The sequence below is a fragment of the Elephas maximus genome, chromosome 1, assembly GCF_024166365.1.
Source record: "Elephas maximus indicus isolate mEleMax1 chromosome 1, mEleMax1 primary haplotype, whole genome shotgun sequence".
In the NCBI taxonomy this organism is placed as follows: Eukaryota; Metazoa; Chordata; class Mammalia; order Proboscidea; family Elephantidae; genus Elephas; species Elephas maximus.
In genome coordinates, this window is record NC_064819.1 from 122,812,132 (window position 1) to 122,823,836 (window position 11,705).

General features: G+C 39.8%; 1 protein-coding gene across 6 annotated transcripts in view; it reads left to right on the forward strand.

Annotated features, from left to right (window-relative positions):
• The first annotated feature begins 213 nt into the window (after nt 1–213).
• Nucleotides 214–11,705, forward strand: part of ZNF451 (zinc finger protein 451) — a 126,885-nt gene continuing 115,393 nt past the window's right edge. For 3 of the 6 annotated variants that reach the window (XM_049894840.1, XM_049894831.1, XM_049894850.1), the window contains exons 1-3: nt 2,602–2,866; nt 3,398–3,481; nt 10,532–10,612. In XM_049894840.1, the coding sequence (XP_049750797.1) occupies nt 2,846–2,866; nt 3,398–3,481; nt 10,532–10,612 (186 nt within the window). In that variant the 5' untranslated portion in view covers nt 2,602–2,845. Of the gene's footprint in view, nt 2,867–3,397; nt 3,482–10,531; nt 10,613–11,705 lie in introns of all 6 variants that reach the window. The other 3 variants (XM_049894859.1, XM_049894870.1, XM_049894880.1) reach the window with 2 other exon arrangements.

Consider the following 11,705-nt stretch of genomic DNA (forward strand, 5'->3'; position numbering starts at 1 on the left):
GTATGTGATGCTGTTTGATAGAATTTTACCCACAATAGGACTTCTTTCAAAATTGGGACTCAATCTTCCCAAACCCTGCTGCTGCTCTATCAGCTAAGTTTATGTAATAGTCTAAACCCTTTGTTGTCATTTTAACGATGTTCACAGAATCTTCACCAGGAGTAGATTCCATCTCAAGAAAACACTTTTTTTGCTCATCCATAAGAAGCAACTCCTCATCCTTTAAAGTTTTATTATGAGATTGCAGCAATTCAGTCACATCTTCAGGCTCCACTTCTAGTTTTCTTGCTACTTCCACCGCATCTGCAGTTACTTGCTCCACTGAAGTCTTGAGCCCCTCAAAGTCATCTATGAGGGTTGGGATCAACTTCTCCCAAGCTCCTGTTAATATTGATATTTTGACTTCCTCCCATGAATCAAGAATGTTCTTAGTGGCATCTAGAATGGTGAATCCTTTCCAGAAGGTTTTTAGCTTACTTTGCCAGGTCCATTAGAGGAATCACTATCTATGGCAGCTATAGCCTTATGAAATGTATTTCTTAAATAATAAGACTTGAAAGTTGAAATTACTCCTTGATCCATGGGCTGCAGATTGGATGTTGTGTCAGAAGGCATGAAAACAACATTAATTTCCTTGTACATCTCCATCAGAGCTCTTGGGTGTCCAGGTGCATTGTCAATGAGCAGTAACATTTTGAAAGGAATCTTTCTTTTGAGCAGTAGGTCTCAACAGTGGGCTTAAAATATTCAGTAAACCACATTGTAAAGAGATGTGCTGTCATCCAGGTTTTGTTTTTCCATTTATAGAGTATCAACAGAGTAGATTTAGCATAATTCTTAAGGGCCCTAGGATTCTCAGAATGGTAAATGAGCACTGGCTTCAACTTAAAGTCACCAGTTACATTAGCTGCTAAAAAGAGAGTCAGCCTGTCCTTTGAAGCTTTGAAGCCAAGCATTTACTTCTGTCTAGCTATGGAAGTCCTAGATGGCATCTTCTTCCAATATAAGGCTGTTTTGTCTACATTGAAAATCTTGTTTATTGTAGCCATCTTCATCAATTATCTCAGCTAGATCTTCTGGATAACTTGCTGCAGCTTCAACATGAGCACTTTGCTGCTTCACCTTGCACTTTGATGTTATGGAGATGGCTTCTTTTCTTAAGCCTCCTGAACGAACCTCTGTTAGCTTCAGACTTTTTTTATGCAGCTTCCTCACTTCTCTCAGACTTCACAGATTGGAAGAGAATTAGGGCCTTGTTCTGGATTAGGCTTTGGTTTAATGGAATGTTGCGGCTGGTTTGATTTTCTATCCAGACCACTAAAACTTTCTTCATATCAGCAGTGAGGCTGTTTAGCTTTCTTATCATTCATGTGTTCACTGGAGTAAAAAAAAAGCACTTTTAATTTCCTTCCAGAACTTTTCCTTTGCTTTCACAGCTTGGCTAACTGTTTGGCACAAGAGGCCTAGCTTTTGGCCTATCTCTGCTCTCAACATGCCTGCCTCCGTTAGCTTAACCATTTCTAGATTTTGATTTAAGAAAGAAATGTGTGACTGTTTCTTTCACTTGAACACTTAGAGGCCAATGTAGGGTTAATAACTGGCCTAATTTCAATATTTTCCTGCCTCTCGCCCCAGGAGAGGGAGAGAGACAGGGGACAGCAGTTGGTGGAGCAGTCAGAACACGCACATTAATTAAGTTTGCCGTTTTATATAGGCTTGCTTCATGGCATCCCAAAACAATTACAATAGTAACATCAAAGATCACTGATCACACTTCAGCATAACAGATATAATAATAATGGGAATGTTTGATATATTGTGAGAATTACCAAAATGTGACACACAGGCATGAAGTGAGTGTATGTTGTTGAAGAAATGGTGCTGATAGACTTGCTGTACCCAGGGTTGCCATAAATCTTCAATCTGTAAAAAAACAGTATCTGCGAAGGGCAATAAAGCGAGGTATACCTGTATCTGAGAATATTTAGAAGAAAACACATTTTAACATCACTGGTCTAGACTTTCGTGATAAAGTTAGCGACAGGCGGGCTCTCTTTCTATTGAACTCCTGACTCTACTTTTGTCATTTTCCTTAAGGCCAACTGGAGACTGCAGTTTGGGTCCTTCACCCTCTTTTTTCTCAGGTGTATTATTATATGCTGGGGCTGGAAAATGGAATCGGGGTAAGAAGTGAGCAATGTAAAAACACCCGAAATATCTTTCCTGATCTTCAGTTTCAACTAACCTTCACACTCCCCACTCCCTGGAAGAAAAAGGGAAAGGGGAGAGAAATATCCCTACCACCCACTTTTAGAGTTAATACAGAAATTAGTGAGCTTCGCTTCTACAGCCAGACCAAACCCAACCAAATCATCCTTTACATCCTCCCCCTAACCGCTCCAACTCCCAGCGTTTCTCAATCCAATAAGACCCAGACCGCCCAGGGTTTCCAGGGATTGCAGTTGACGGCTACCTGGCAGAACGCATGCGTAGTAGCTTGGGGTCCTTTTCTGCTCCTCTCCATCGGTTGGAGAGGCCTTTGGAGCGAGCGGAACTACAATTCCCAGCAACCTTCGCGGAGAGGGTAGGGGAGGCCGGTAGTACGCGAAAGAAGCCCCGGAATAGCGGGCCAGTGTTGGCCGCCGCTCTTTTTGAAGCGGTTTTGCGTTTCCGCCGGCGGCGTCGGCGGCGTCGGCGCTCACAGAGGGGCGGGGCGCGGCAGCGCAAGGCGGTGCTGGGCGGGAAGGGAAGTCGTGGCGGCGGCGGCGGTGGCTGCAGGGACAGCAGCGGCGGCGGTGGTAGGGACAGCGGGAGCAGCGGTGCTGTCAGTTAGGCCGTCGGAGAAATGGGAGACCCAGGGTCGGAGGTGAGTAGTGGAGCGTTGGGCCTTGGCGTTCCAAGACGGAACCTCGAAAGGTTTTGTGCTCTCCCCGGCTGAGGCCTGGTGCTCGGCTGCGGGCTCGGGGCGATGCGGGTGCAGCATCTCCGGCCGAGCCCAGCTTTCGGGCCTGGGTGCATGTCTGAGCGAGGAGGCAGCAGCAACAATGGCTGCCCGGCCCCGTGCACGGGCTCCGGGGCTCCTCGTTGCCGCAGCTCTGCCGGTGGGAGCGACATTTTGAGACACGATTGCTCTGGAGTCGTGAGCGTGCATTCCTCATTGGGTAGATGCGGGAGTTGTGAGAGGATGGAGGATGGTAACGCGTTTTCAGCGCTCGGCTCCTACCTCTCCACATAGTCAGTGGCACAACCGAACTCCGTCGAGTTCTGTTCCTTAGTCGGGTTTGCGTGGAGTTGTGCTCAGTTAGTTTCCTCAAAAACGGTGTGTTTTAGGCGTACCTTTTGGGAAAATCTGCAAGTATGTGGCTGTAAAGATAAGCACGTTTTGACTTCTTTTTAGATAATAGAATCTGTCCTTCCAGCTGAGCCTGAGGCACCTGAGTCAACAGCGGATGAAAATGAAGATGATATTCAGTTTGTTAGTGTAAGTAGCAATGATACTCGGTTTTTTTGCCAGAGTAAAAAACTATGGTAAGCCTTTATGCGCTTAAACCTCCCTATTCACTCACCATTCAACCAGTGTTTATTGACTGTCCAATATGTATTAGACACCGTGGAGCATAGCAGAGGATTAGGAAATTTACCACAAAAGGCCTCTCTGAACAACGGCCTAAAGTACATGTTGTGTACTTAATTACGCCTTTCCTGCCTTCATCTAGAGGCGTTTTACACTTAATTCAGACAGTATTCTGGTCTCTTTTTGGAATGGGGCAAGAGTTCTAAAAGATGACACATGGATAAGGACATGTGTCCTTATGGAGAAGGGACAGCTAATGGTGAAGTGGGTAGAAAAAAATGTTGCAAGAGCTCAAAAGCTTCCCATTGAGTTGCTAAGGCATAACCTGAGGGCAGTAGCTTAAAGACATCACTAACCTTTGAGATCATCCTGTTACAGCATAGTACAATTGACGTTCATAATGAGGATACCTGGGCCGTTCATAATAAGGATACCTGGGCCGGCAGGGACATGCTGTATTTTCCTGCGTTTATTCCCTTTGTGAGAGTAATTTTCAAGTTATTAAAAAAGTATGTGCTAACGTGCAGATTCCTGGGCTTCACTCCAGACTTGCTAGATCAGAATTTCAGAATGGGGCCAAGGAATCTTCAATTTGGAACAAAGGCAGGGGTGCATGGATCTGTGAACCACTTTTTGTGAAGCATTGTTTTGGAACACTGAAGGGAAAATTTGATCTACTTTGGAATCGTTTTTATCCAAAAATATTAAATTTTAGACTCTGCTAAAAGTGGTATCTCAGCTAGTTACAGAACACTGCTGCCCAAATCACTCTATTTCTGAATGCTGCAGTTAATTGAGGTTTGCTATTAAATCTGTATTAATTTTTCTTTACTAAAGGGCCTGTCTTGTATGTATCTTTGTTTGTAGGCTATTGTAGGTTTCAGGCAACTTTGTAAAACTGGTTATTACACAGTGTCCTCCTACCCCCAACATTATGGCCATTATAGTGTTACATTGTTTGGTGGTGTAATTTTTTGCTTAGAATTCCTTCTCAAGGTCGTTTTCTTGGCTTTCTTCCTCCTTGTCAGTGCATATTATACTTTGTCTTTTTTATTTAGAACTTTTCAGGATTTGGGGGGAAGGGAGACAAGATGAATTGTGTCCTGATTCTTCCTTCACTGTACTGAAGTATGTTTGGTAGCAGGATCCCATGGCTCTTTAAGATAAATATTTCATGTTCCCCTGAACTGTGGTTTATATGTGAACAAAAATTAATCTTGATGTTTGCACAAACAAAACTAGGAAAAACACACTTTTTTGTGAACTACAGGTCTTTGAGAAACAGATAGAATCTATCAAAATCTTAAATAAATGTTTAGTACATTGAGGAATAAATAATTGCTTTGTACTTTCTGACTAGGTTAATACAGAAAGTTGTGTTAGGCTGAGATTTAAAAAATATTTTAATTTAAATTTAAATGTAGAGAGTCTGTTGTGTCTTTACGTCAAGGATAAAGAATGAGCAGTCAATGTGTTGTATATCCAACTTGATAAAGCCTATTATATTTATTCCTATTTTTATATGTAGGTTTAATGTTCTACAGGTCCAAATGGAGAAGTGCATTATAGGCATTAAGTGGAATTATAATCCGAAAAGGAACCTATTAAAAATACCCCTTTACTTTTAAGTGATACTACTTAAAAGGTAATTAATGATAGCTTTATTTTAAAATTCGTTGACAGACAAAATCCAGTACATATCTCAGTAACCCAGTCATATGCTTGACTTCTCCCGGGTACAGGGTAATATGCTTATCTAGTAAAGATGGACAACAGCTCTCTGCTTAAGAGTTCTTCAGATACAAAAAGCATTATGATGTCATTTCTTGATTTACTGCGCATTGGATTTCTTAGCCCTTAGCCTAATTTCCCGACCATTAGTTGACATGGTGGCACAGCAGTCTCTTTTTGCAAAATGCAGAGTCTTAAGCTAAACGCATGCTGAAGAAAAGGAGTGTATACTGATTTGGAGGTGCAGACATGAGCCCTTTCATTTAGTTTAAGTTGTACTGAAATATAACATGTATACAGAGATGTGCATGATTTATACATATACATCTTGATGGGCTTTTGCAAAGGCAGTACACCTGTGTAACCAGTATCTAAATCAAGAGGCAGAGTGTTATGTTAACCGTAACGAAAACCTCTTGTGTTGGTCTGTTGCTCTCATTTTCTGCCCATTCAGTTACCATCTTTATGTCTGTCTTTGAAACTGCAGATGTTTTAAGTAATTTACTCCCAAAAGACTGTTTTAGCTAGAAGTGATGATATGATTGTTCACAGTGCTACTCTAGATATAAAGGTATATAAAGACTACCGAGGAAACATATGGTAATCTTGATAACAGCACGTGAAATCAAGATTTCAACCAAGATTGTTTCTACAATGTAAAATTATTCTCTGAAAATGTGGAACTAGTCAAGGAAATCAATATATAATTTCATAAATAGCTTTAGGAGCACATAGGAGGAGTGTTAATACTTTGACTCCAGTACATTGGGTGAGAGGCAAAAAATAAAGGTATCTTTTGCCTGGGTGTCTTGGGGCAGTAATTCACTCAATAATTAAAAATAACGTGAACATGCAATAATATTTAAAGCCATGAGTTAAGTGCCTTAGAGCTTAAAACGATGAATTGCAGGTATATCCTCAGTTTCAGTGAGGAAGATGAGATGGGAGGTGAGAACTACGTAAATAGTTCTAATGGAAAGTAGAAGGTTCTTTTATAAGAAGCACATAAAAAAAAAAAAACAAAACCAAAAACCGTAAAGGACACAAGATTTTGTTACTTTGGTATAGGTAGAAGGGAATCTTTGTGTTTAAAAGAGCAATTTGAGTAGAAAAAAAATAAAGGCATCACAATATGAAAGCAGAGTGCAGCATGTGTAGTTCTGGAGAATAATTTTTTATGAGACAGGACAGAATGGGCTGCCAGTATAGATTTTGTATGTTGGACTAAATTAGAACTGTGAAGTAGGCATTTGGGAGCCATTCAGAACCTTTAAACTGGGCAGAATTGCAGAACTGATCTGTGTCCTCAACTTCATATGGTGGGGGGAGAATTATTTAGGGTTTTTTAGATTAGATTTTTGCATTTATGATCAAATCCCTACTCCTAATGTTTTCTACTAGGGTAAACTGCTTTCTTTGTAGACCATATGTTAGTATATCGATATCATTTTCCAGTTAGTAGATAATTGGTGTTTTGGGTTTGAGAATCAGTTTCTCTTATAACAGGAATGAGAACTTTTTGTTTCATTGAAAAAAATTATATTTCAAACTCAGAGTAGTAAATCTGCTCTGTTGCCATGCTTGTGCATGTGCCTCTGTCCCTAAGTTGTATCACCTGGGGAGCAGTAGTGTTTGAGTTTGTTATTGGTACCTGTGGATGAGAATGGCACTTTACTCTTTAGTGGATAGAACGCATTCAAATAAAATACCTTGCGTTTATGCTTGCAAACAATTTAAGTAGTCATAACAAATATGGGAAATTTATTGTTATTTTTTTCTTGATATTTGTGTTATAAACATTACTTCTTTTGGGGAAATTAATAACTTAGTTTTGGTAGGTGTTACATTTTATTCAGAGGTAGGGGCAAATAGCAGGTAGTTCTTTTTGTCCTATTGAAGAGGAGAAAGTATCTTACTGAGAAACCTACATAATAAACATTCATTTTAACTTACTATTCATGCTGTGAACTGCCTCACAGTTACAGTAACCACACAGTTTTGTGTTTAGCGAACAGGTGTACCTCATTCAGTTTTCTCATTTCTTAAATAATATAATAGTAATAAGTTTGTATCTTGCTGTGTAAGGAAGTTGGGGAGATTAAATGAAATTAGGTACATGAAAAGCTTAGCTCAATGCCTGGTATAGAGTTCAATAAAACCAAAAAATTAAACCAGGTCCTGTTAAGTCAACTCCAACTCATGGTGACCCCATGTGTCAGAGTAGAACTGTGCTTCATGGGGTTTTCAGTGGCTGATTTTTTAGAAGTAGATCGCCAGGCCTTTCTTCCAAGGTACCTCTGAGTGGACTTGAACCTCCAACCTTTCAGTTAGTAGCCAAACATGTTACTGTTTGCACCACCTAGGAACTCCTCCAGGGCTCAATAAATGTCACCATTTTCTAGTAAAATAAATGGAATGCTGAAAAGTTTTGCTTCCTTAAAGTTCATTATGGTAGAAGGTTTTCCATATCCACTGTGAAAATTAGCTAAAGTGTACAGTATTTGTGTATAGGTAGTATTTTTCTTTAGTGAACTTAGCTTTCCTTATTTTTTCCACTCAGCCTAGTTTGCCTTTTTGGCAGTCTTAAATACATTAATTCTTCTCTTTCTATCACTCTGTCACTTACTATACCTGGTATGTAATAGATGCTCAGTGATTATTTGTTGAATGAATTAATAAGTATTCTAAATGACTTCTTTTTCTCACTTCTGGATTTCTTATCCTTATCCTTTTTCTACTCTGTCCTGTAAGGTTGCTATGAATTGGATTCGACTTGATGGCACTGGGTTTGTCTGGGTTTGGATCCTTTTTCTTTCTTAATTGATATGAATCATATAAAGTTGACTTTATAGTTCAAAAATTGTTGCATATTAGTCTAATAGCTCACCCAAGTAGTAGTCTTTTCTCATCTATCCTTACTCCTGCCCCTTCTATATCTGGAGTTACTTTTTAATCCTATTTGTGACTGTTTTCCTTACCATTCTTTTTTTTCCCCCCTGCCCTTCTGCTTTTTCCCTTGTATCCTGTTACCTTCTTTCTTTCCCGGCTCTCTGTTTATGAATGCTCTTCCCCACCCCTGTGTATTTCTGATAATCTGGAGAGTTTCTTGGCTTGCTAAAATGTAAGATGATTATATGAATGGGAAAAGCCATTACATTTTCATCTCCTTTACTTCTTGTTTCTTACAACGACCCAAACCAGAAATTGAGTGAAGATGATATTTTGACAGCCTTAATACCAGAGATAGTTTTTTAGGTTCAGTACATTGGTCATACATTGGAGAACATCTGTCCAGCTTTTTTCCCTCTTTTTTTTTTTTTTTTTTTTGTCTAACTTCGATTTTTTTACAGCTAAGGCAGAAATCCTAATTCCTTTATTACAGATCTCTAACCAGAAGTTTTCCCCCTGGTTTTATATTGGTGGGTGCATCAATACCTGCCACTGTAGCAATTTTCTGGTTGGGTAGAGGTCATAGCCTAGGGGATAAAGAAGTCATCTTTGAGACTGGAGGCCTCTTCTAAGAAAATCATTAACTCCATCTTAGCTTCTGTCTGGAGTTCCTGGGTGGTGCAAATGGGTGACGTGCTTAGCTCTAACTGAAAGGTTGGAAGTTTGAGTCTACCCAAAGGCACCTTGAAAGAAAGGCCTGGCAGTTTACTTCTGGGAAATTAGCCATTGAAAACCCAATGGGGTCTCTCTCCATGAGTTGGGATCAATTTGATGGGAACTGGGTAGCTTCAGTCTGCTGACTCTAAACCTTTCTTTTTTAGTTTTTTCCACTGAGTGTATCACTTTAGCTTGTAGTTAACTCATTCCCTCAACTGTATTCTTCTCTCATATTCCTTTCTCTTGTTTCCAACGTACTACATTTCTTGGAAGAATAATCTTTCTTCAGGACCTTTACTGCCTGATTCTTTGCTCCTTCGTTTTTTAGAGCCTGTCTTACATGTGTTCTCCTACTACTTTCTTGATAGTTGTTCTGTTAAAAGCACTTTAAAATCTCCTTGCTGCCAAATTCATTGGCATTTTCATGGTCCTTAATATGTTCAGTCCCATCTAGCATCGACAACTTTCCATTCAGGTTTTCCCCATTTTTAGTTTGAGTTAATGCATTCCTGATTCTCTTTGCATCTCTGGTTACCTTCATAAAAAAAAAAATATTAAAACTCTAGCATTTCCTGAAGAGCCTCCTGACTTTTTTCTTTCTACTCTACTTTCTTCCCTGACAACATCGTAGTTTCAGTTTAGTTCTGGAGGTTAGTAGTCTTCTAGGGGAGTGACTCCCAAATCTCTCTTTCCAGCTAGTTTCCTACACCCAGATGACAGGCCTGTGTTTTCAGGTGTCTGGGAGATACCTCTGTGTACCACTGGTAACCCAAATCGATTTTATCCAAAAGAACATCAGGTTTCTGTTTAAGCATTCCCAGTTTATGCTGATGGCTTTAACATCCTTCTAGTCACTTAAGCTTGAAACCTTAGAGACCACTTTGACTCTTTTTTTTTTTATAGCCTTCCCCCTCCCCGACCCATTTTACCCTATATTCTTTGATATGTGTACCACCTAATTGTTCTGTTTGCCAACACCCTGTTTTAGTTGTGCATTATTTTGTGCCTAGGCTGATTAACTAATCCTGGTTTCCCCCTCTCCAGGCTTCTTTATGTGATTAATCTTTTTGAAGGGTAGCTCTCATAATTTTATTCCCATCTCAGTATTATCATGATTCCATTTTGCCTATAGAATGAAATTCAGGCTTTTAAGTTTAGCATTCAAGGCCTAGTCTGATGAAGGCAGTATGGATGAAAAGGATGAATGGGAATTTGGGCTTGACGTTTGAATCCTGTAGGGGTGAGGGGGTGACGCATAGCTATTAGTCAAAGAATTTTGTTTTTGATCCTGGGTATTCATCCCAACTCAGAGTATTGGATCATAATATCTGTATCCTTATAGCACTATTCCCATATTTTCCACTTCCCCAAGGGATTGACATGGCCCTAATACCCTATCAGGGTTTAGGCTTTTCCTTTTTTGGTTTTGTCATCATTTCTTATTTAGGTACTCTGATTTTTTTTCTTGCTTCTTTTGTTCCTGGTTACTCTGTTCCACCTATAGGCTTTCTCTTCAGAGGAATACTTGCCAACCCCAACAAAAAAACACTAATTGTTGTAAATGCTAGTTTGGTTTGAATAACTCTTCATGACTTGCAAATTTGCTCAATTCTTTTATAGGAGGGACCATTAAGACCTGTTCTTGAATACATTGACCTGGTCAGCAGCGATGATGAAGAGCCTAGTACCTCTCATAGTGATGTAAGTACATTGAATTTGTTTTGCATTTCTTTACTTCTGTCATTTAAGAGGCATTCTCTAGAGAGTTATCAGGCCATTGATGGCGGTGTTTAGGAGCTGTAGTTTTAGACAATGGCCCATTTCTGCTAAAATGGTAGCCCAAGGAATCCTTCGCCCAGAACAACTCCCACTTCCAGTTTTGTTCCTCTACTTTAGTGAGATGTGAAAGGATAACCCAGAGCAGGGAAGTTCTAAGCCCTGGAGGTGATAACGGATAAAAAGGAAATGGAATAAAAACTGCAAGCATTTTGCCTCTTCTTGCCCTCTTTTCCTTTCTCTCCTCAGGTGCTCTAAGAACTGGATCCTTTTTTCCCAGCACCACATGCCACAGAATATGTGTTTTATCTTGGAAAGATATGTGGAAATCCTTTAGGAAATGGAAAGTAGGGGAAGGGTTTATAAGTGATTTATTACTTCAATCATCGTACCTTCTAACCTCCTCTGTTCCCCATGTTTGGCATTATTTCTCTTACCTGTGGCTTATTGGTCATGGGTTTGTCCCCTTAAACCAATATTTCCTTTTCTATGAGAATCAAACTAGCTGATCCCTTTGTAGCAGTCTTGCCTTTCCTGTTGTCTTTGTCTTAGTCCAGGTTTAGTCTATTAATGGACCGTTTTCTTCCCAGATTAGAATATACCTGGCTTTTGTCCAAGGTGGCCAGAAAGCTTCTTTTATGATATAGGGGATCAAGACTTGGATTTGGAATCAAAATACTTGAGTTTGAGTCCCAGCTTTACTGCTTACTAGTTCTGTGGCTTTGGATAAGTTAATCTTTTAACCTCTTTCTTCATCAAACGAGAATCATACCTACCTCACAGGGTTGTTGTGAGGATGAAATGAGGTAACAAGTATGTAAGCTCCTTGTGAACACTAACCATAAAGACTACTGTTATCATAGGGAGTGATTGACAGGGCCTTTTAAAAGCGGCATAAAAGTGACTGCAGTGGGAGGAGGCATTAAATTTTTTCTCTCTCAGTGAACTTTTTCCCAAGTTCTCTCTACCATCATTAATTTCTACTTGCTGATTTACATATGTTCAATGGGATTTTTTT